The sequence below is a fragment of the Lingula anatina genome, chromosome 1 (genome assembly GCF_051362555.1).
Source record: "Lingula anatina isolate TDL-2025a chromosome 1, LinAna3.0, whole genome shotgun sequence".
In the NCBI taxonomy this organism is placed as follows: domain Eukaryota; kingdom Metazoa; phylum Brachiopoda; class Lingulata; order Lingulida; family Lingulidae; genus Lingula; species Lingula anatina.
The window spans coordinates 14,771,478-14,793,251 of record NC_141767.1 but is presented as its reverse complement, the minus strand read 5'-3'; the positions used below and the strand labels follow the sequence as shown (position 1 = coordinate 14,793,251).

Below are 21,774 nucleotides of genomic sequence, written 5' to 3'. Positions count from 1 at the left end.
ACAAATTACACCCAAGGCAATAAGTGAGTCTTCATAATGAAAGTCGAAACCCTGCCTGGGTATTTCCACACGTTTTTACAACACACTCTCCACCAAGACTTTTTGGGCACTACTCATATGCAGTGTACGTGCGCTCATATCTTATACACCTCGGTCATTGGTTTTCTACTTTTTTTTCTTTTATGGTAAAGGCTGCACAGCTGGGTCTTCATTCTTTGCTGTAAAATAAATTAGTTTTATCCTTTACTTGTCCGATGAGTCTTGATTCAAAGCCACTCCTCAGTCTCTCCTCCGTTTACGGTTTTCGTCCCTACACCTTGGATTGTTACCACTGCAGGCAGTCTGTGAACGCTTGTTAAGTTATTTATCTTCTCTCTATCATATACCCTGCAGTAATTCATCATTTTACTCGGTTTAATATCAAAGAAAACACAGAAATTAAATGCTAAATTGTACATGTAGACATGATCATGCGCAGCAGACGATTTCGGTCTCCCTCCAGTATGGCTGCCGTTTGTTTTGATGACGAGGGCTACAATGGGTTAATATGACTGGTAGCCTAACGAGTAAATGGTATTCTGTACTAGCGCATGTAGTACTGCAGTATCTCTCCCTTTGTATAGCCCGCTATTGACAGCTCAGCCGACAGCTGCGGATATATGCATTTGCGTTTGCAATAATGCTATACGATATATCTCATTTAGCTTTCATTGAGTAGAGACCCGGAAATAAGATTTAACCAAATAATTTCAATTATGAGAGACAGGCATCTTTTAGAAAAAAATTGAATCAAAGCACTAAATGATCAATATGAGAAATGGAAAGAACATGTAAAGCTGGTGCTGTTTCCGGTGATTTCATTTAACTGAGCATTTCTCCGACATCAAGCATGAATATTCAATATGAACAATTCTAAGCTCACGGATCTAATAAAAGACGACGATTGTTAAAGTCTGTCGCATATTCGTTGAACACTATCGAAAGTGAGCGTGACACTGCTTTGGAGTTTTGATTGGTCAGAAAAGTTTGATCACATGATTCCTGTTTGGTCAAAATGGCGGTTTGCGAGAAACACGAGAAATTACTTTTCCATGTTAAAGTGTTGTATTCTTTGTTATTCGTCACAATTTTATCGTCAGTGGTTGGGTTTTCAATAGTATTTAACAAATTGTTGTCAGTAAGGGAATTTTGCACATCTGTCAGGCCCGGAATCGAAGGAGGTTCAAGATGGAGAGAAAACGGTTCTTGGGCGCAGAGCCAAAGCGAAAGTAACATTGCCAGCAACGGCCTCGAGAACATACATCAATCGGTAAAAGATCGGTGGGAAAATCACGCTGAACCTGAAGAGCTTATGAGAGTAAAGAGGGCCTCTGGTGATCGCTTCGTAGACTCGGCCAGTGGTGACGGGGTACCCGACAGACCAGATGAAGCCGTATGGATATCGTCTTATTCAAGAGTTTCTGTGAGTACACACAGTGTATAACTGCTATTGCTTTAATCGCGCCAGCTTTTTTTCATTTACAACTTGAATGTTCATTTGCTTTTCTTTTAAATTCATTTAACAGTTAAATCCACCTCATACAGAATGGTGTATAGTGTCTACATAGAAGAAAATCGTACATTGCAAATGAGAAGCTTAATATACTTAATGATCCTTAATGTGAGTGTCAGGAAAGAGTCACATGAATGGTGAAACTGTATTTGCCATATATTTAGCGTTGAGGAACCAAACTGTTGATGTTACGCTGTTTAAGGCACTGCCAAGCACTGACACTTAGTCCCTACTGTTAATTGCTTCTTACTGATGGAAATAGCATGAAGCCCCTGTGTCTATACTACTGAAGCAGAGTAATTGGGTATTTGTATGGTATCTAATACGTCCCGTGGGGACAGAAATACTAGTGCTCTGGGCCCCAGCCTTTAACAGTGGCCCTTGGCTAAGTGTCAGCATCTTCTAACATTCATCAGCTATTTCACTCAGTATAGACAGAACCACTTACTGGGGTGTAGGATATTGGTAATGGGCTTGTTTGTAAACATCTCTGTGGATAATGCTGAAGTTTCCAGACTAATAGCTGCCAGATTTGAATTAAGAGTGAAAAGGCAGCAAATTGGTAAACTAGAGATGGATTTGAGAGGGCTCAATACTTGTTGAAGTAGTTGATTGTAAGCTTGTGTAAGATCAATAGGGATTAACTTGAGGTCATTGGAGCTTGCAGAACCAGCGATCAAACTGTGTCTGATTTAAAACAAATGCAAGGTTAATTGCAAAACATAATTTGTACATAGACAGTACAGCAGGAATAAAAAAAATACAAAGAACCAATGAAAAAACATGTATCTTACAGATATAAGTGTAGTATTATATCAAGGGCACTGAGGTGAATTCTGAAGGAAATATGAAAAACCTGATGTACTTGCATTCTGTGTGGTCTCTGCATAGTCCAGTAATGTAATAAAAACCAGGGCAACAAGCAATGCATTATTGGTAGTATGGGGAAGAGACAGTTGATTCATTTAAGGAAGATTAGTAACAGAAACTAGTTTCAACAAACTCTCTAGGAAGGAGTGTGTAACACGTGTGATGTACAATATTGGTCTATTGAAGGGGCATTTTTAAGATACTAGAAACCATCTGTTACTGGGGAATTCATCTCTAGGTCTGAAGTTATCTAAACCATTGGAGCGTAATTCACTGTAATTGATAGCACTCATATCAGCATGGTGTAAATTTTTCATTCTGGAGTTTTTGAAATAAAAGATCTAGGCTAGGTGGAAAAAATTTGTCTAGTAGTTTATGATTTTATTCAGGACATCATTTGATACAAACATGAAATGTAATTTTCATTTCACTATTGTCATGAAGATTTTTAGAACATTTTATAGGTTTTCCAAATTAAAAAAAAATTCTTTCCTGGGAGAGTCATTTATGATATATTTTGCTCTACAGACAACTTATAATCGGTGATTTTAGAACAGAACATCAATTAGACAACAGTGAATAAACAAGTAGGTTATAGTGGTAACAGGAGAAGCAAATACCTTTATTACATACCAGAGACTGAGAGTGGGATGTAATGGGGAGAGGGGGGTGATTTATGCATATTGACTTTAAGTTAGAACCTCATACCATTACTGTTTACCTTCTCATTACATATAATTTAATAGCAATTCCATATGTTAGACATGCAGAAGCTTTTTACCTGATTTAGCAGGAAGGTATTGTAGTGTTATTATTTTGTAGATAAGAGTCTTGGAGAAAGTTGGAATATATGATTTAGCATCATGTACGTACTAGTGATTTGAATATGTGGTTTCAAGATTGAACATTTATTGCATATGTGTTGATTTAATAAATTTAAATGAAAAATGGAAAATTTTAGTTAATTTTCCTTTTTAGTTCACATGTGTATGACAAGAAATGTAAACTTATAAAATTAAAGCAGACATGTCAAACATTTTACAGTATTATGCATGTATCAGTATACCATTAATGTTTAGATGATTATCACTGAAATTCTTTCTTAGTCCTTGATTATCTTTTTATAGAAGCAGAAGAAATAGTGTAAGATCTTTTTTTATGAGAAGTGTTTGGTAAAAATGAAGGAAATGACTAGTGGCAAACTGATGGCATGAAAAGGGATGGGGCGCATTATGAACAACATTTTGATAACTACTTTATAACTTTTAGTCAATGTCAAACATTTTCACCATGTTAATCATTATTGCACAATGTAGTCATTTCACATCCAGATTTGTCTCTGAATCAGTGTCTGTGTCCCTATACTCCTTAGTTATTCTTTATCATCTGTCAGTGAGTCAGACCTATCATCACTACATGCTTTTGTGCAAAATCTCAAATTTAGATTTCTTATGACAAATTAAAATAGAATATTTTAGTTATAACATATATAACCACTATAATTGGTTACAAAGACAGAACTTGATTTATTTTGATAAAATATTAAATACTGTTAAGTCCCCTCTTCCCTTATAATGGATAGTTCAGACAGTCTCTGATCACTTTTTTTTGTGAAAAACTGTCCTCATCCACTCTGAGACATTTCTTAAATGCCAACAAGATTGAAATGAAATACTGAAATGGATTGAGCATTGAAATACAAAGGCACAAATGACGGAGCAGACACCTCTTGAGGAAAGAAATGAATACTCGGTGTTCTATCATTGCTCTGCCTTAAGATGGTTTTCCCGAGAGATGGCTTTAATTTGAAAAGGTTCTCCAGTTCCTCTTCATGAAATATGGATTGTATGCTGACAGGTCTTGATTGTGAGGAACTGATCAAGTGAGTATACAGGTTTCTCACAGGCTAACTGGTCATCAATTGATTTGGCAATTTTTCTGTATTAAGTATGGTGCCCCTGAGGGTATTACTTCACTCAAAACTGAGGAGTTTCTGTGAAAATATTATTAGATGAATAGTGAATAAGCTGTTCATGCAATCATTTGCCAGTGCATTTTTTTTTATAAAGTCAGCTCTTTTACTTTGAAATGGATTTGGTAATTAATACTGAGTGAATGATTGTCATCAGGAGTGTTATGATAGTGGTCAATTTAAGAGATGGTTGGCAATTTATCAGTTCAGTGAACATAGCCTTGCACTCAGTGACATTGGTTTTCTATTCTTATCTAAATAAAAGATGGACTGATAATGTTACCTTGCCCTTATACCTTTCTTGACTCAGTCTCCAGTCAGAAGAGATATTGGACAATGTACATTTTTATTTGCTTTATCTTAAAAAAGGTTCATCTAAGGCATCTAAATTTCTGTGTTTTATTGCACGTGAATTCCTTTATTTCTTTTGAATATATTTTCAAAATATAGAAGTTTGATGTAGTTAGATATATTGGCTCTGTGGCAGAAATATTTCTAGCCAGTTGAAGATATGCATGCAAAAGTACATCACAAGTTCAGTATGTATTTTTACCATGAATAAACAATTAAGCTAAACCACAGTTTTCATTTTGAGGAGACTAAATCTCCCAAGCCAAATGTATTAAGTAAGTGCTAGTGTCACTTTTTTTCCATGAGATTTGAATGGTTGAGATCAACCTGAAGGTTTCCTCGCCATTCAAATTAAGGAAATTGGTGACAGTTCCAGAGTACCCCCTTTTCCCAGGCATCATTCCATAATCAATCAAGCTAAACTTTGTGGGATAATCCCCAATAAAGCCTGGAAATAGTGACTAGTTATTGGAAAAAGCAAGAAGTTAATGGAGCATTTCACCATTGGGGGACTGTAATCCTAGAGCAAAATGGAAGCATTAATCTGTGTCTTAGTGCTTTTCAATTGACAGTGGAAGTGAAGACATTGTTATTGATTGGAGAAGTTCTAATTTTGGATGAGCCATTTTTCTGACAAAGTTTCACTTGATCTTTGATATAAAAGAAAAAAAAATAGAGCAGGTGATATAAAAGAAAAAAAAATTAGAGCAGGTAGAATTTCATTTCATTGATTCCCTACTAATTTTTATTACTTTTCTTCATGAATAAATTGAATAAATATGAAAATGATTTTTTTCAGCTCCAAGCTCTCCAATCTTTTTGCAAGTCTACAAGAGATTTCTGTCCTCCTGGAGAGCCAGGTAAGGAAAATGCTTAATTTTGAAATATTTTGAAAATGAATCACTAGAGCACAAGTGTCAATGCGATAAATCAGGCCTTAAATATTTTCTCTTCTTTACAATAATTATTCATGTAATACCTCATTTGATTAAATTGTGTCAGCCACTCAATCTAATAGTAATTCATGAAAGGTACATGCATTATATTTTTTAATGTGAGACCGTTTTCACCTTTTCACCTTATGTAATATGAGTAACAGCTTATGCCAAGTTACTGAATGCTTTTTCTGAAGACTGAAGTTTAAATACCCATTAGAAAAATATTGTGAAAACCATAAATTTAAAAATAAAACCTGGCCATCTGTGATCTACCTGTACCAGTGTGTATAATATTGTTTATATGGAACCAGTGACTGCTATTTTCAGCTATGATTGACTTTACTTCTGCACATACTGTATGTGACATTTAAAAGTATTAGACTGGCTTTTGTATAACTAAATATAACACTGCATGTTTTTGATGTAGGCATTGATTTGGTCGAGTAAACGAGCTGAAAGAGCACTTAAGTTTCATTCAAATGCACAAACTAATGTGTGTAAAACAATTGAAGATTTGGTCTTAATTGTGTGTCATTTTATTGAATCCATCTCGCACATTCATGGGAGATACCATTAGGCATGGGAGATTCCAGGATGTGTTATTCAGAGAAGAGAAAGATTTGGAACATAACTGTGTTGCGTATATAGCTCAGCCCATTTTAATCTACATGTAAAGTCATTGATGTGAACCTAGAAAGGGGCCAGTACGTCTTTACCTTCCCCCTGCCAAAACCAAATGTAGAATTTATTAGTTCAGTCCAAGGAGGAAATATATAGCATATTGCACACACTAAGTTTAATGAACAGAAAAAGTGTAAGATTTTTTAAATTTCCCTTTCCTTTCAATCTAAACCTATCTGTAATCCCACTAGCTTGCAGCTTTTAATTGAAGCTTCGATAAATGTTACATGTGATATTAATTCAATCCCTGTAAAAAAGCAGCATTTGATTTGCACATTAAACCAATCAAATCTCTTTCTGAAAAAAAAAAAAGGTGACAAATTGTAAGGTTTAAATGTATTATTTGACTCATGTTCAGGTGATTTCCTTTAGCTGACAAGGACAGATTATGTCACAGGTTATGTTAACAAAACACAGCTATAAGCATTCAGAGTAGTGAGATTCATATTTTTTTTGGCTTTGCCAAGTCAGCATTGGCTTAATTGGGACCAACCATCTAATGCATGACAGTACTTAAACACAAAATTTTAAAGTTTTCAATAATTATGCTCAATTTGCTTTGAATGGACTGTTTTGTGTAATTTTTTTGTAAGGGCATCTAGTTGATGTGCAAGCACATAAATGGCGTTAGCAATATGACGTACATTGCAGACTCCAGTCACAATTCTACCCACTGCTGTGTTGATGTATAATTCAAATCAACAGAAAAAACTGACGTATCTGTTCAAGTGGTAGCTTCTCCTAATATTAGAAACCAACACAGTTGAAATATCATGTCTAAAAAAACAAAGAGTCTTCCACAAGCAGACATGAAAAAACTCCTACAGTAATTTGTAAAGTGTCAGCATCCATTGTTTACAGAAAGCACACTCAGGTAAAATCAATATTGGAAATAACAAAAAATGAAAAATTGCCTAATGCAGCAAGATCTTTAGTCTCAAATTGGTCGAATCACACAGTGCAATCTTGCCAACAGTGACAGTTGGGGTACTACTGGATCCTAATTTAATTCTCATATTCTTCTCATTGTTACATGTAACAATGAATGCACTATATTTCCCAGTGTTTTCTGGTGTTAATGACAAGAGAAATGGCCCTGTGACATGCTGTTTGTTGTTATATTGGATATTTTGTAGCAGTATCCTCTGTCAGATTTATGTGCACATATAAACCTTGCATATAACTTATAAGTACATCTTAGCCTATGATATTTTTAGGTAATTTTTTTTATTCCAATGGCTACGATTACTAATTAAATGTAGAAAAAAGACAACCTTTTTTCAATTTATTAGTGATTTGACTTTATATTTACATTTGGTTGATTTTTTCTTGCTATTTGGGTAAATAAAATCCCGAAGTGTCACCTGTGCGTACAAGGAGAAAATTTCCTGAAATATCGAAACCATTGGTATTAGGAATGGAGCTTGATGGTTCTATTGCCTTCTGTAATGATAATCTGTTCCTCATTTGCACACATAACCAAGAAAATAATAAAACTGTAACTGAGTAATCCTGAAAACTCCACGCACATTGTGCAACTTCTGCCAATTTAAGTCAAGCTTATAAATATCAGTATCTTCAAATTATTTTTAAAAATGTTATGTGTTATGCACTTTTCATGTATACAGTGCTGTATCTTATATAGAGGGTTATTTCAGAATGTCTGTAACTTGCCCTTGTTGATACTTGTTCTTGGTCTCAGTGGATAATCCAAACCACTATACATTCTCTATCCCAATCATTAATCATTGAATTATTTATCAGATTGAATGAATAACAGATCAGTTTTTGTACTGACAAAGAGAATTTGTACATATAGCCATCACCTGCTGTCGGCATCGGCATCACTGTGCACTTTTCACCGCTATAATGCAATTAATGGAAAACTGTGTGACTAATTATCTTAAAACTTATTGGATAGATTTATTGTGCTAAAAATTAGGCCAAGTTTAAAAAGCAGCTGCATTGGACCATTTTTCCTGAAGCTTCGTAATTTTTTGAGAAGTTTTCATTTTTCACACATTGGAATTCTCAAGGTGTGACTTTGAACTTTGAGCCTGTCATCATCATCAAGAATGGTTGGGTTTGATTCTGCTGCCTGAGAAAAAACTATTTTTCTGTCTTGTTCTCCAATAGCTTCCCTTTAAAATAAAATGTTTAATTCCAGGAAAACCAGGATCCCCAGGAGAGAAAGGAGAGAAGGGAGATGAAGGTTAGTCACAGATGTAAAATGATATCTTCTCAGTAGAGTCGTTTAGCCTTATGTGGCCCATTTCTTTATGGACCATCCTAATTTCAGTAATACGTACACAATGGGTGTAGATCAATAAACTGACTAGTTTGTCATTAATGTACATGTACATAAAAAAGCATTAAGGCAACTAAAATAAATGCAATAAAAATGCAACATATGCTGGACCAGACTGATAGTATATGAAACTTATGACATAGTGAAAGTAATATCACAGGATGACAGGTAATATAATGTTACAAGTGCTTATGATTTATTCATCTATAATTACTTGACATTATTTTTTAAAGTATTGATATGTACATTAATGATGAATGGATAAGTATCTGTTTAATGGAATGAATGTATAAATGAATTATAACAACTGAATGGATTGATGAATACAAAATTGAAATAAGTAATACCTTATGAATATGCATGCACACAGATGCACCCCTACTGTAATTTGATACATTGTATCATTGGTTGTCTTACTTTTCCTTACTGGTTTAGGTCCTGTGGGTATTCCAGGCAAGACAGGACCCCCAGGGGAAAAGGGGGAAAGAGGGATGAAGGGGGATACAGGGGATGGTAAGGAAGTAATTCTTTCTATGCAGTCTTAAGATTTGAAATTTTATTCATACAGGATACATACAGGTAAGTTTGGAAAGTGATTGGTTCAGTAACAAAATATACTTTCTACCAGTCTAGCCAGTTAAGCAGTTCTGATTACAACAGACTAATAATTCAATTTTTGTCATTATCAAATAAAAAATAAATTAATCATTTTTAATGAACAAATACTTTAATTTCAAAATGCATTTTAACTTTGTCTATGCTCATATTATTGGTTAACAATTTGTGCAGAATTTGTTTAAAAAAAAGAAACTGATTTAATGCTGGTATATTCCAGTAATCTCTGTCACTGTGAAAGGAGAGAAGGGAGATATGGGGTTACCAGGGATGGATGGATTTCCTGGACCTGTTGGGGACCCAGGACCAAAAGGTTAGTAAAACCATTTGCATCTTTTAGTCATCCTTTTAATGTTACAAAATTTATGGAAGGAATAGTGAGGATTTTATTATTGTCACTATTACTGGTATTTTTCATGATGTCATAACAAAAAATGGATTTCTATTTACAACACAAGACTGTATAAAACTGTACAAAGCTTAGGCTACATGTACTTAAGTTTTCCCTTCATTGTTTTCATCTCAGTTTGTCTATTTGTCACCAGTCTAACTCAATAACATATGGATGAGTTTTGATGAAATTTTCAGGATAGGACACAAATGGGCTAACTTTAAAATGATTAAATTTGATGATCCATTAAATCAAATTGTTTAATGGTTAATTATTAGTTACCAATATGACAGCCGGTTCCAGCATGTCAGTATGATACAAAACAAGTATTTTTAAAATTAAAAATTTACTACACCTCTCTAACTTTGACCCAGGTGAGATGGGAGATCCAGGACAGGTGGGCTTACCTGGTTTAGATGGTATTACAGGGGCACCAGGACAGGCAGGTGAGACTGGTGTTGCCCTCTATTGGCTGTTTAATAAAACATTAAAAAGTAGCCCAATGTAAATAAAGAGTCTGTTTTTACTGATAAATAGGATTGGAGAAAAATTAATATTATATTAATTATATATTGCTCTTCTTCTGCCTTGATCAGTTCCCCAAAATCAGTTAAATACACATGCATGCACACTCACTCATGCACACACATATGCACGTATAATGTACACTCACATATACTAGTATATATTAAGGGTCCTATGCTATAGTAATTGATATGTACATTCCATGCAGCGATCAGTGTGTGTCTTGTGGGCATTACAGTGGTAATTGGAAATTAATTAAAAGTTTTTGCTTCAAGGAAAGGGCATATGATAAAAGCGCTGCTAGTACTACACATAGTAGTAATTATAGCAGACATTACAAAAATTAAAACATATTGGGTAGATTTTAATCTTGCAACTGTATTTATTGGATGGTATTATATACATGGATCCTCATAGGCTTCTGTGCCCTCCCCAGGTTATCTTTTGTGGTGATCCCTGAGATAGCTGGGTATAACCCCATTGTTGTAAACCCTTGCCTTTTTTAAAAAAGCAAGTAATTTTGATTTACAGAGCCTGTTGTGTACAGGAAGAGTCTTGGATGGTTTCCAACTGAACTTGGCCTTTCCCCGCACTTAATTATCAATCTATACTAAAAATCTGGGATCAGAACACAATTACTGTAGCTAAATATCATCTTAAGGGAGTTCAGAGGCTAGAGTATTTAATTATACTTAATTGGAAAGTTAATTAGCTCAATAGAATTGCAAATGATGAATGAAATTATTATGATTGTGAAAAAATAGTAGACACTTGGCATGTTTTCAGGTGCTCAAGGCCTTCCAGGTCCAGATGGTCCTCCAGGGCCCAAGGGAGATATAGGCCCCCCTGGACCCCCTGGCCTTGATGGTGCAGTTGGACCACCTGGCCCTCCCGGGACACCAGGTATTGTAAAAAAAGTTTTCAGAACTTTAAACAAACATTAATTTAAAAAAAATTATATTCAAGCCAGAATAAATATCCACTTATATTTCTCTTTCTTCATGAGGTCACAATTAATTAATCCCTCACTACATACTCATTGAAACTGCAAAATAAACATGGACCTCTATCACCTGTATTATAAGTTATTAAGACTTCACTCTCTTCTGTGCTTGTCACAGGTTTTAATGGCACCACAGGTCCACAAGGTAGGCGTGGCAGACAAGGAAAACCAGGAGAGCAAGGTGCCCCAGGACTGAATGGTTTACCTGGCCCCAAGGGGGAGAAGGGGGACTCTGGTTTGGTATCAGGTATGTTCTCTAGAATATGATAGTGCAGTACAATCTTAATTTAAAAGACCATGCAATCGTTTTGTTCTGATGATTTTTGTTAAACATTTTTCAAAGGTTGGTTTTCTACAAGAATATGTTCATGTAAGTATGGCAATGAGGTGCTGCCTGAAAGGTGTAAACGTCACATTTTAGCTGTCCAAGATATTATCCTTTGAAAAATTGACTCAGCTTTATGATGATTTTCTCATGCTTTCACTTATAAAGATTTTTCATTTAATTTTTATTCAAATACTAAGTAATAAAAGTAAGATGCAGTTTAATTTGATAGATATTAATGTAAAACTGGCCTTGCATTGAGATATGTCATTAATTCCAGAGGGTAAAGTAGTCTCTGGTGAAAAGGGTGCTAAGGGAGAGCCGGGCCTCCCAGGCCCCCCAGGGGAGGTTGGAGCAAGAGGACCCAGGGGCAGGCATGGGGCAAGTGCTAACTGCACTATATGTGAGTGGCAGTTTGTTTAAATTATTTTCCATTGTGTTTATATCCTGAGCAGTGTCATCATCATGTGCATGTCAAAACCTTTCCATTCAGCTGTTGGACATGTTACCTTTGTAGAGTAACAGTTTTATACTTGTTAAGTGATTTGAAAAGTGTATTCTTACTAGCATGTCTAATTTTTCTTACTATTTTAACCACCTGATGAACAGTATATTGCCCTTAAAATATTTATATAGATACCCTTATTCTTGCTTGCAGATTAATTAGCATTTGTGCATGCTCTCCTCATCCTTCAAACAGTGAGGATAAATTTGCAATTGTGTTTGGTGAGATTTTTGTGAACATTCCTGAAGATTTGCTGCTAATTGTGTTTGGTGAATTTTTGAATGCAGTACCTGGATGTATTTGATCCTGTCACTTCAAAAATGCTGGCACATAAACAATGAAACATTCCCTTTTTTATTGCATGACTTTGCTTGCATGTCTCAAATAGCTATATTATCACATTTGGGGAATCTTTATATTCAAGGGGGTTGCATTTCTGAGAAGTTGAGAATGACATTTCTATAACCCATAATTATTGTTATTGTTCCAGACACCTTTTGCCTTTTTGTGTGTTGTTTGTATCCTATTAAGTATACTAACCCTTGCAGGTGAAAAGGGGGAGAAAGGTGATCGTGGGGAGAAAGGGTTGCGAGGGTTGACAGGATTCTTAGGCTATAAAGGAGAGCAAGGTGCAGAGGAAGAAAAATATTTAATCCTGCACTGAATGCACTTACAATATATTTATATATATATATATTTATAGACACATTTTCAGACCACTTCTGTTTCTTTGTATATTTAATATATTGGTTTGTACATTTATTATTAATTTAAGTTCTTGTTAAGAGCACTGGCTTGGTTTCAGCGATGGCAGTGTAATATTCTATTTTATTTATTTATTTTTTTTACCTCACAAGCATATTTAAAATTTAAATTATAATAATACTAGTATGTAAGGCAACAGTTATTGGCTATTTTATGCACCATGTTTAATTAACTTTATGTTCGGATAAATGTGAGTTTAACTGAGACTTTTTTTTATAATGAAAAGTTTTATTGTTATAAAAATTGTATCATTATGTTTAGATCGTAATGACCAAGTAATTTAAGGTATCAGGCATGGTAGTCAAAACCACCCAAAGTAATTTTTTATGCACATGTTTTTGAGAGTGATCAATATTAAATGTTAATTGGCTTGCATTTCTTTACACATGTTACTTTTAATTTACTCATGACATCATCATTTCCTTTTTGGGGTGAAAATTGCAAAATGGGTCTCTACAATATCTCCTTCAGTAGAGCACCTGCGGTCTCCATTTCAATCACTATTTAACAAAAACATTCAGTAGCAAATGCAGCAGAGTCAATTGACAGTTTTTGTAGTGCTTAGCAATAGGAGATATAATTGACAATCAATATTTTATTTATTTTAGGAAATTTATATTTTTTGTTAATTAACAAAATGGAAAACATGTTATTGAAGAACTTAATGCATAAAAATCTCTTCCAATTTTGGTATTTTGATAATTATTTACCATGCCTGATACTTTATGAAGATTTTTTATTGTTTATTTGATGTTTACTAAAATAAAACAATTTTTTTGTTTATCATATTTTAAAATTATAAAAAAAGTAAAGCAATTTGTCATATTTACTATCTGTCTTTTCTTTGCTTTACAATATGGAGTAATGAGAATTTTCAAGTAATAAGAATTTCCATTTCAACAAGTGTTTTCGGCTTCTATCTGCCATTATAATAAATGTGTTAATGTTTCCTCTTCACCAATTCCAGGCCCAGCAGGTCCCCAGGGGTTGGATGGGCCAGAAGGTCCACCAGGACCACCTGGTATTAAAGGAGACAAGGGCGAACCTGGTAAATCTTACAATCCTTCCTGGGTTAGCATGCAAGAAGCATGTATTGCAGATATCTAGTAATGGAATGATATGATTTTCTTTCAGTCAGTCATATAGTAGGCAGTAAATATACTAGTAATATATATAATATATATTTATACTAAGTATAAATATGTATGTATATTAGATGTTTATTATACATGTATATTATTATGATTTTTCTACCTCTCTGTCAGATGTTTTAGGGAAATTTCTAAAATGAGGACATAGACTTCGCTCTCAGTTTTATTTGTTAATTTTTTAAGAAGAAAAAAATGATTCATCAATGAAACAAAACTTATTGCTACTGTTTGAACAAGTAAATTTAAATTCTTTTTAAAGAAATCAAAATATTACAGTATCAAAATGCTTTCCTTTAAACCAGGCTCTGGCAGACGTTCCATGATGTACCCCCCAGTGTCTACACCTAGACCAGGTAAGTCATCGCTGTAGTCTGTCCAATATGATATTTATGTGATTGTGTAGTTTTTAATGTTTTCATTAACTTACAGTAGCCGTAGCTGTACGGTAACAGTATTGTATAGAAACAACAGCCTATGTATGTGTGACACTTGCAATTATTTGCTACAGTGCTGAAATTAATTATTTTCAATAACACCATGGCTTCTTAATTATAGTTATAGTCTTAATATGCCTTTGCTATGTGTAACCTATTAGATAACAGCAGTTCAAGCTGTAGATTTTAGCATAATCTTTCAGCAACTATTGCTGGCTTTAAAATTAACATTTCCTTATAGATAGCGCTATTAAAATATGTATGATGCAGTGCTAGAGCTATAGTATTTAGTTTGCTTGCAATATTATTCCTCCTTTTAACTTGAATTGAAACCATGAAGTTGAGGTACCGTGGCGTCTCCCAGACAGAATGCAACAGGATGACAGCAGCATAAAAAAGCAGAAGAAGCGCAGTCACATAATTGTGTTTGAAAAGGGTAACACAGATTAAATATGTCATATGTTCTATCTGTATTTGCACCTTATACAACTCATTGAACTTTCCAAATACGTATTGTTGTAATTTGTGAAACCTAAAGAACCGTTGCCTTCTGCATGACATTGTGTGTCTAAAAATGGACACCACGTAATACCTGTACATGCACACTGTCGTGTGGAATGATTTTTGTAAAAAAAAAAAAATGATATTGTAGTATGAATAAAAGTATGATAGTGTTTACTAAATAAATTTGTACATTAATTATTAAGAGCTTGAGAGTTTTAAAGGATTTAGGCATTATTTCCAAAAGCACTCATTTATTCATTATTTTATAGAGACAAAATATGTTTTTAAAAAGGATTTAAAATATGCACTTTGGCATATTGGAAGTAAGTGTAAAAGCAGTGCTAAACAATTATTTATTTATTTATTTATTTATTTATTTATTTATTTATTTTGGGGGAAATGGTGCCAGTGTGATCAATTAAATTCTAGTATTTAAGAAGAGAATGTATACGTACCTGATATGTGATTTATTTGTCATTGGGGACAGGAGGTTTAAATATGTTGTGGGTTAAATTTACTACTACGTAGGCAGTATAACCCAGAATAGTAACAATGGTGTTGTCTTACTTTATCATGTAATTCCATGACCTTTCACCTATCCTTGTATGCCATGACACTCTACTGCCAGACCCCTGTAACACCTTCTCTGTCTCCTCCGCCAACAGAGATAGTCAAGGAATGTGATACAACTTGACAATAACTTGAAAAACATCTCTGCATACGTCCACTTTTTTCTTTTTTCCATTCATGGCTTTTAGCAGATTAGTTAGTATTTGAGACATTGTAAACCTCATGTGCCTCACTGAGCTTTCTTAGCATACTTGTTGTAATTTGCGAAACCTTGTGCATGCCATCATGTGACTAAAAAATGGCACTAGATTGTACACTCTCATGTGGATTGATTTTTATAATGATATTATAGTATGAATGACAATGTAATCCTGTTTACTAAAAACAGTTTAAATTTTGACTGTGATATTGACAAATATGGGTGTCCATTATTTTGATATTTCTAATTGAGAAAAATTATTAAAAGAATATTTAAATGTGCAGAAGCAGCTGTTTATGACATGATCAGGCAGCATGTTTAATAACAAGCCAAATACTTTTTTTGTTGTTGTTGATAGTGCTTTCCATGAAGGATATGCAGATCTCTCCACGAACAGAAGGTGGGTAGTAACTTGATTGCATGCTTTATTTTCTAAACTCAGTGCATCTTTACACTGGTTTTCCTACATGCTGTCTTATTTACTTATACATTGGAACTTTTTCACAAGTATGTCCACCATTATTCAAAATTAAGAACTTTTACAACTTAAGCTCTCTCTTTTTGCAATCATCCCTGCTGGTGGTGCATATCAAGGAGGCGGTAAAGCCTCTCTTATATTTTAGTTAGGTAAAAAGCCATAGTAGCGGCTTACACTTTCATTTGTTTTATATTTGCCATGGTTATTTTTATTGAATGTGTATTCATGTGAATCATGTATTATTTAATGATCTTCAACTTTTTTGTATCACATAGCACTTTGATTTATGAAATAAAAAAATGATCAATATATATGCAACACACTTGTATTGATATCGTATTTATAATAAGGATATTTTAAACTTTAAAGTTACTAGGCTGCTCTGTTTGGTAAAAAGGCAGGTTCCTTCCAAAAATTAGCATGATATAGGTTTTTTCATGTATTTCTGCAACCTCCGCCCCATAAGTGCCAAACTGTATTTTGGTTTTACTTCAAATTTGCGGGTGGCTTTGATAAAAAGTCACTTTCCTGTCGAAAATTAACATGATCAGATTATTTTTACAAATGTTATTGATTTTTTACTTCAAGTTTGGTTAGTGGCTTTGTTTGGTAAAAAGGCAGCTACATGCAGGTTTCTTTCAAAATCGGCATGATCGGCGTTTTATTTGACAAAACCTATTGATTTTATTGTCCCATAAGCGCCCCTGGAATGTGCCTGCTTACCTTAAAATGAAGCACTGAAAGTGACACCTTTCCCGTTTAGTGTCTGTGTATTTTTTACCTTTGCTGTTTAGTTTACGTTTTCCTATCTTTATTATTGTAGAATGTTACATCGAGAAGGTCGGGAAACCCGTATTCCAGAGATACACGGGCGCCTACTGGGGGGCCTGGATGAAAGAAACCGGGGAATCGTTCCACAACAGGTCAGAATGGTTCTGGTACACGCGCCACTTGGCTGGGCGGTACCTGTTCGAGTACCACAGCTTTGAGGCTTACAAACGCAACCAATGGGACTACAAATACAGTCTGCAAATTCGTTATAGATACTTTGGGACCGGTCACGTGATTTACCAGGGCTCGTTCTACTACCACGCCGAGCGATACCCGAAAATAATGCGCTACGATCTTGCAAAAGAGAAAATCATCACGGAGGTGATTCTCCCAGACGCCAAGTATAAGAATGAGGGATACGTATATGACACGGACTACAACTACTTCGACTTGGCGGTGGACGAAAATGGGCTATGGGCAATATACGGCTCGGCAAGCAAGGACGATGTCCTCTACGTTGCCAAGTTAAATCCTTCCCATCTCGCCATCCAGAAACTGTGGGACATTAAAGTGCACCATAGGCGTTATGGCAATGGCTTTATAACCTGCGGTGTCCTATACCTTCTTGCCAGTGGAAAAGTGCAACACACCGAGATCAACTATGCGTACGATTTATACCAGAACAAACCACTGAATATTAGCATTCCATTCACCAACCCTTTTAAACTGAACAATATGCTGTCTTATAATCCACAAGAACAGTCCTTGCACGTCTGGGACAAAGGGAATCAGTTGACCATACCTATATTGTTAAAATGAAAAGGAATCTTGGACGAACTCTACATGTACCTATTAACCATAGATAAGCTGAGGCAAATTGTTAAGAAAACCAATATGTTGTTAATAATGATTAAAAGCGTTTATGTTCTGTATGTCTTTTATTTATTTACTTATTTATTTTTTGTTATAGGACAAAGACTGAAATCATAGATCACGTAATACCGGTAGCGCCCAAACTCGATAATATTGGAGATTACTGAAAAAATCGTGTGGATTTGATGAATTATTGTAATAAAATGCAACTTGTATATTTCTTAAAACTAAGTAACAGTGTATTACTGATCATGAATGTTGCTGTAGACAATTTATGAAACGTTTTCCGTATAAATTACAAAGAAGTAGCAAGCCCCAGTAATAAAAGGGCATGATTATCTAATGGTCTGTTATTTATTATATTACTTGATAAATAATCTATACCAGTTTCTTTTATTGTTTGTTTTTCTGCTATTAGAATGTGCACCGTCACGGAAACGTTCAAACGGCACGTAGCAGTGAATGTGAAAGATGTTCAGAAACATTTGTTAATCATCAGCAGCGGCGAAATAAATCATTCTTTAATAGAAAACGAGGCCAGCTGTGAGAAAATGAGTTGGACGTATAAATCTGATGTAACTCTTTTCATTAGAGCAGCTAGGTAACAAGCTCTCCCCTTAAAGTAAGGTAATAAAATGAGTCTGACGTATAAATTGGATGTAACTCTTTTTCTTAGAGCTGGTAACAAGCTCTCGCCTTTTAGTAAGGTAACAAGGCGTTTTATGATCAGTTGTGGGCCTAATTTAATTAGAAGGACAGAAGCCTGAGAAGACGCCTTCTATGCGTTCAAAAGTATGGGAAATGACAGTAGATCTCTTGCCTTTGAGGGGCACCCTGAGAGTTGGTTCGAAAGTTTACTCTCTCTCTCTCTCTCTCTCTCTCTCTCTCTCTCTCTCTCTCTCTCTCACACACACACACACACACACACATTTTGGTATGTCTGTTTTACTTAACATGATCGTTTGTCGGGTATGGGAGCCAACATTATTATCTTTTTTTTTATTATTATAGAAAAAAGATTGACAGAAAAGTCGTGCGCAATCGGAGGAAGCCCTGACTCCCAGGGTAGCTACCACAGCGCTGCATAAATGCGTGCATCCTTGCAGAAGGAGGCGGCTCTCCTTTAGGATAACACAAAGATGTCACCCTACACTTTACGTTCACTTCGTGACAGTTTAGATTAGAGTTCAATCTGCTGATGTAACTCCGTATTAAAAAGCCACGGTATCATCGATAGAGAACCAAACGTTATTGCAACAGTGCCTGGAAAGGTAGCAGTTTGAAGGTAAGTGTGGATGTGAAATTCTCTAAACACAGAATAGATGCTTATTTTGTTTGAAATAACTGTCACGCTGGCAAAATAAAGTTTTCTGGTTCTCCAACAGCTTTATTTCTTGAGATACAAAAAAAAAAAAAAAAAAAAAAAAAAAAAAAAAAAAAAAAAAAAAAAACTTGAGTACACATGTAGTAAGCGTTGTAGTGTCTCCGAACGTCTCGAATATGTAGATTGTCTAGGATCTCTCTCTGAGCAGCCATCTAATAGCTGTATAAACATTGGCTTGTATTAGAAAAACTGAGTTCCTGGATAAATGATAACTTTATAAACCCAAAACCTGTGTAATAAGTAATAAAGAATGTAAAACAATAAATGTATAAACTGACCAATATGCGTAAAGAGAGTTAGTCTATGACACTGGGAGACAGTGCGTATGAAATATCGGCTGTAAGTAACGGTGATGACACGCGATTACCCTCTACCTGGGAGGCAGATATTATAGGCTAATTTTCAGAAAGACAGAGAACCAAATGTTGTGTAAAATCAGTCTGTCGCCTTGGTAGAGGGTAACACGCGATATGTAGTCCTGATTAATTTATTAAAAGCTACTTTAAGTAATACCGAAAGTAGAAGTCATTAACTAGCAATCTTTGGATGCGTTCACAGTGAATCTATCGCACTAGCAAGGGCGCACTAACTCCACGGGGACTCGCAGAATGCAATCAGAGTAACACGGCTCCTCCTGGCGTTGAGAAGAATACAGAAATGCTGGTGATTATACGAGTGCGTCAGACGCAAGAGGGGACGTGTCAGTCTGTTGATCTGATTGCATTCAGCGAGAGTCCCTGTGGACTTAGTACAGTACAGTATACGATATATTCATTGTGAGCGCACCCTTTGACAGGTCTTTAGAGTTGATTTGGTGCTTTTGGGCCGAGACTGACAAGTAGTCTGACAGCGATATGTTTGCTTGCTTACAACTTTGTATTTTGCTTATCACTGCGTGATATAACTGTAAACCGATCGTTTTATTTTCTATTTGAATAAGTGAAATTGTATTTTAAGATAATCTGTTAGTAGGGCTTTGTTGTAAACAAGACTGGATGCTTTCTTCGAAACAGATATCTTATTTGCGGAATTTTGAATTGACGTTCGTCAAAGAGTTATTGGACATTAAACATAAAATGACAAAGATTTATTCAACCCCTTATTATAGCACCAAACGGTATTTAAAAAAAGAGGTTTATAAAAAGATATACGCTGTGCTTTCTTTTTTCGACGGCTGTATTATAGAATTTCACAAAAAAATGATCTGTTTTTATTCACTTTTTTTACCTCTTTTCCACTTTTTCAATGTGACTTTCTTATTTACGAAAATTCCTAATTTTACATACATAATAAATAAAGCACTTTGACAACAATCTCACAAATGTCAAATATCAGTTTTCATGCGTCTGTGGTCTCTAACGCCATAACACGACCCTATGCACTTGTACATTGAGAGAGTAATGATTGACACTCGACTAATTCTGAAAGAAATTTAATTTTTGTCACATGAAACTCGAAGCGTAATCAGATACGATTTATTTCCAGTTTCATATGACAAAAAGAAATCGTAGATACCAATCTACTTAATAGCGTTGAAAACGATTAATTGATTTTGCGGTTTGAAGAGGCTGGCGGATAATTGTGCAAATGCCATAAGCAATTTCTTATTATTTGAGTAGTCAATTTTTTTTGCCAATATGTGTGTGTAAGAAGAATAGTGTATGGTTTTCAAATCAGCAAGAGATCATTAATAAGAAAATAAATTGGGTCTTTACTTTTCATAAAACACGCAAATAATAATGATTATAATAATAATAACAATAATAACAGAATATTAATTTGAAGCATTTGAATATTCTATAATAATTTTAATCTTAAAGAGATGGTTAACTTCCTGTCGTAGTTAGTATTTTTCAACTTCACTACTCGACGTATAAACGAAATTCTCTGATCTGATAAAACAATCTAATTTCCTCTAAATTTTTGCAAGCAAAAAAGAGATGATAACCCAATTATGATGAGCCCCAGTTATAAGTTTTTCAAAGAATTACGGGGAGGAATCAATGTATATCCTAAAAAAAACGTTTGTGTAATGGGAAGTGTCTGGGAAAATTCTATAGCTAGGGACGCCATCTCGTCATACGGAGTGAAAAAAACTTAAAGCAGATTTCATTATTATTCTCATAGACGTGTAAAGCAGCAATACCTTTTATATAACTTTGTTTAGATTCCATTAGCATTTATAATATGAAAAATTTAATTTCCAATTACATATAGTTGTTTAGTCACCTTGCGTCTCCATATTCCCTTACAGGTGTGAGTACATGAAGCAGTAATGATGAATTTTGGAACGGTAAAAACGATTCTGCTGCTTTGGGTGCCAGTTTCGGTGAGTTAAACCTTGTAATTCATAACAAAAGTACAATTCCCAGTGGCCTTTCTTTAAATTTTGGGTCACTTTTGGGAGATCATTTTCATAACAAAGTACTGATATTACAGCAAATAAAGGGGGTTGGGGGTAAAGTCGACGACGAATCTGCCAACAGTTGGAAATGTAAATACAGAGAACCGATCTTATTACATCAACTTGTAGCAGACTTACAAATGATATTTCTTCTTCGATTATCCCGTTATTTCAAGTCGGTGATCATATGTAATTTCAGCTGTGT

General features: G+C 34.8%; 1 protein-coding gene across 2 annotated transcripts; it reads left to right on the top strand.

Annotated features, from left to right (window-relative positions):
- Nucleotides 1-552: 552 nt before the first annotated feature.
- On the top strand, nt 553-18,172 carry LOC106164973 (uncharacterized). 2 transcript variants are annotated; one of them, XM_013543038.2, is made up of 14 exons: nt 553-1,462; nt 5,545-5,605; nt 8,532-8,576; nt 9,108-9,185; nt 9,508-9,600; nt 10,053-10,124; nt 10,990-11,106; nt 11,325-11,453; nt 11,812-11,934; nt 13,769-13,849; nt 14,255-14,305; nt 14,727-14,822; nt 16,018-16,059; nt 16,961-18,172. In XM_013543038.2, the coding sequence occupies exons 1-14, from the start codon at nt 1,055-1,057 to the stop codon at nt 17,725-17,727; spliced, it is 2,163 nt and encodes a 720-aa protein (XP_013398492.2). In that variant the 5' UTR covers nt 553-1,054; the 3' UTR covers nt 17,728-18,172. The 2 variants fall into 2 exon arrangements, with proteins under 2 accessions (XP_013398492.2, XP_013398493.2); XM_013543039.2 differs by lacking the exon at nt 14,727-14,822 and having other exon boundaries at nt 554-1,462.
- The last annotated feature ends 3,602 nt before the right edge of the window (nt 18,173-21,774 follow it).

What these genes read in the sequence shown, in the direction of transcription:
- LOC106164973 (XM_013543038.2), top strand. Translation starts at nt 1,055, where the DNA reads ATGGCGGTTTGCGAGAAACACGAGAAATTACTTTTCCATGTTAAAGTG. An exon ending in TGGCCCTCCCGGGACACCAG is followed by an intron (nt 11,107 to 11,324) that starts GTATTGTAAAAA and finishes TGCTTGTCACAG; the next exon opens with GTTTTAATGGCACCACAGGT. An exon ending in GATCTCTCCACGAACAGAAG is followed by an intron (nt 16,060 to 16,960) that starts GTGGGTAGTAAC and finishes TTATTATTGTAG; the next exon opens with AATGTTACATCGAGAAGGTC.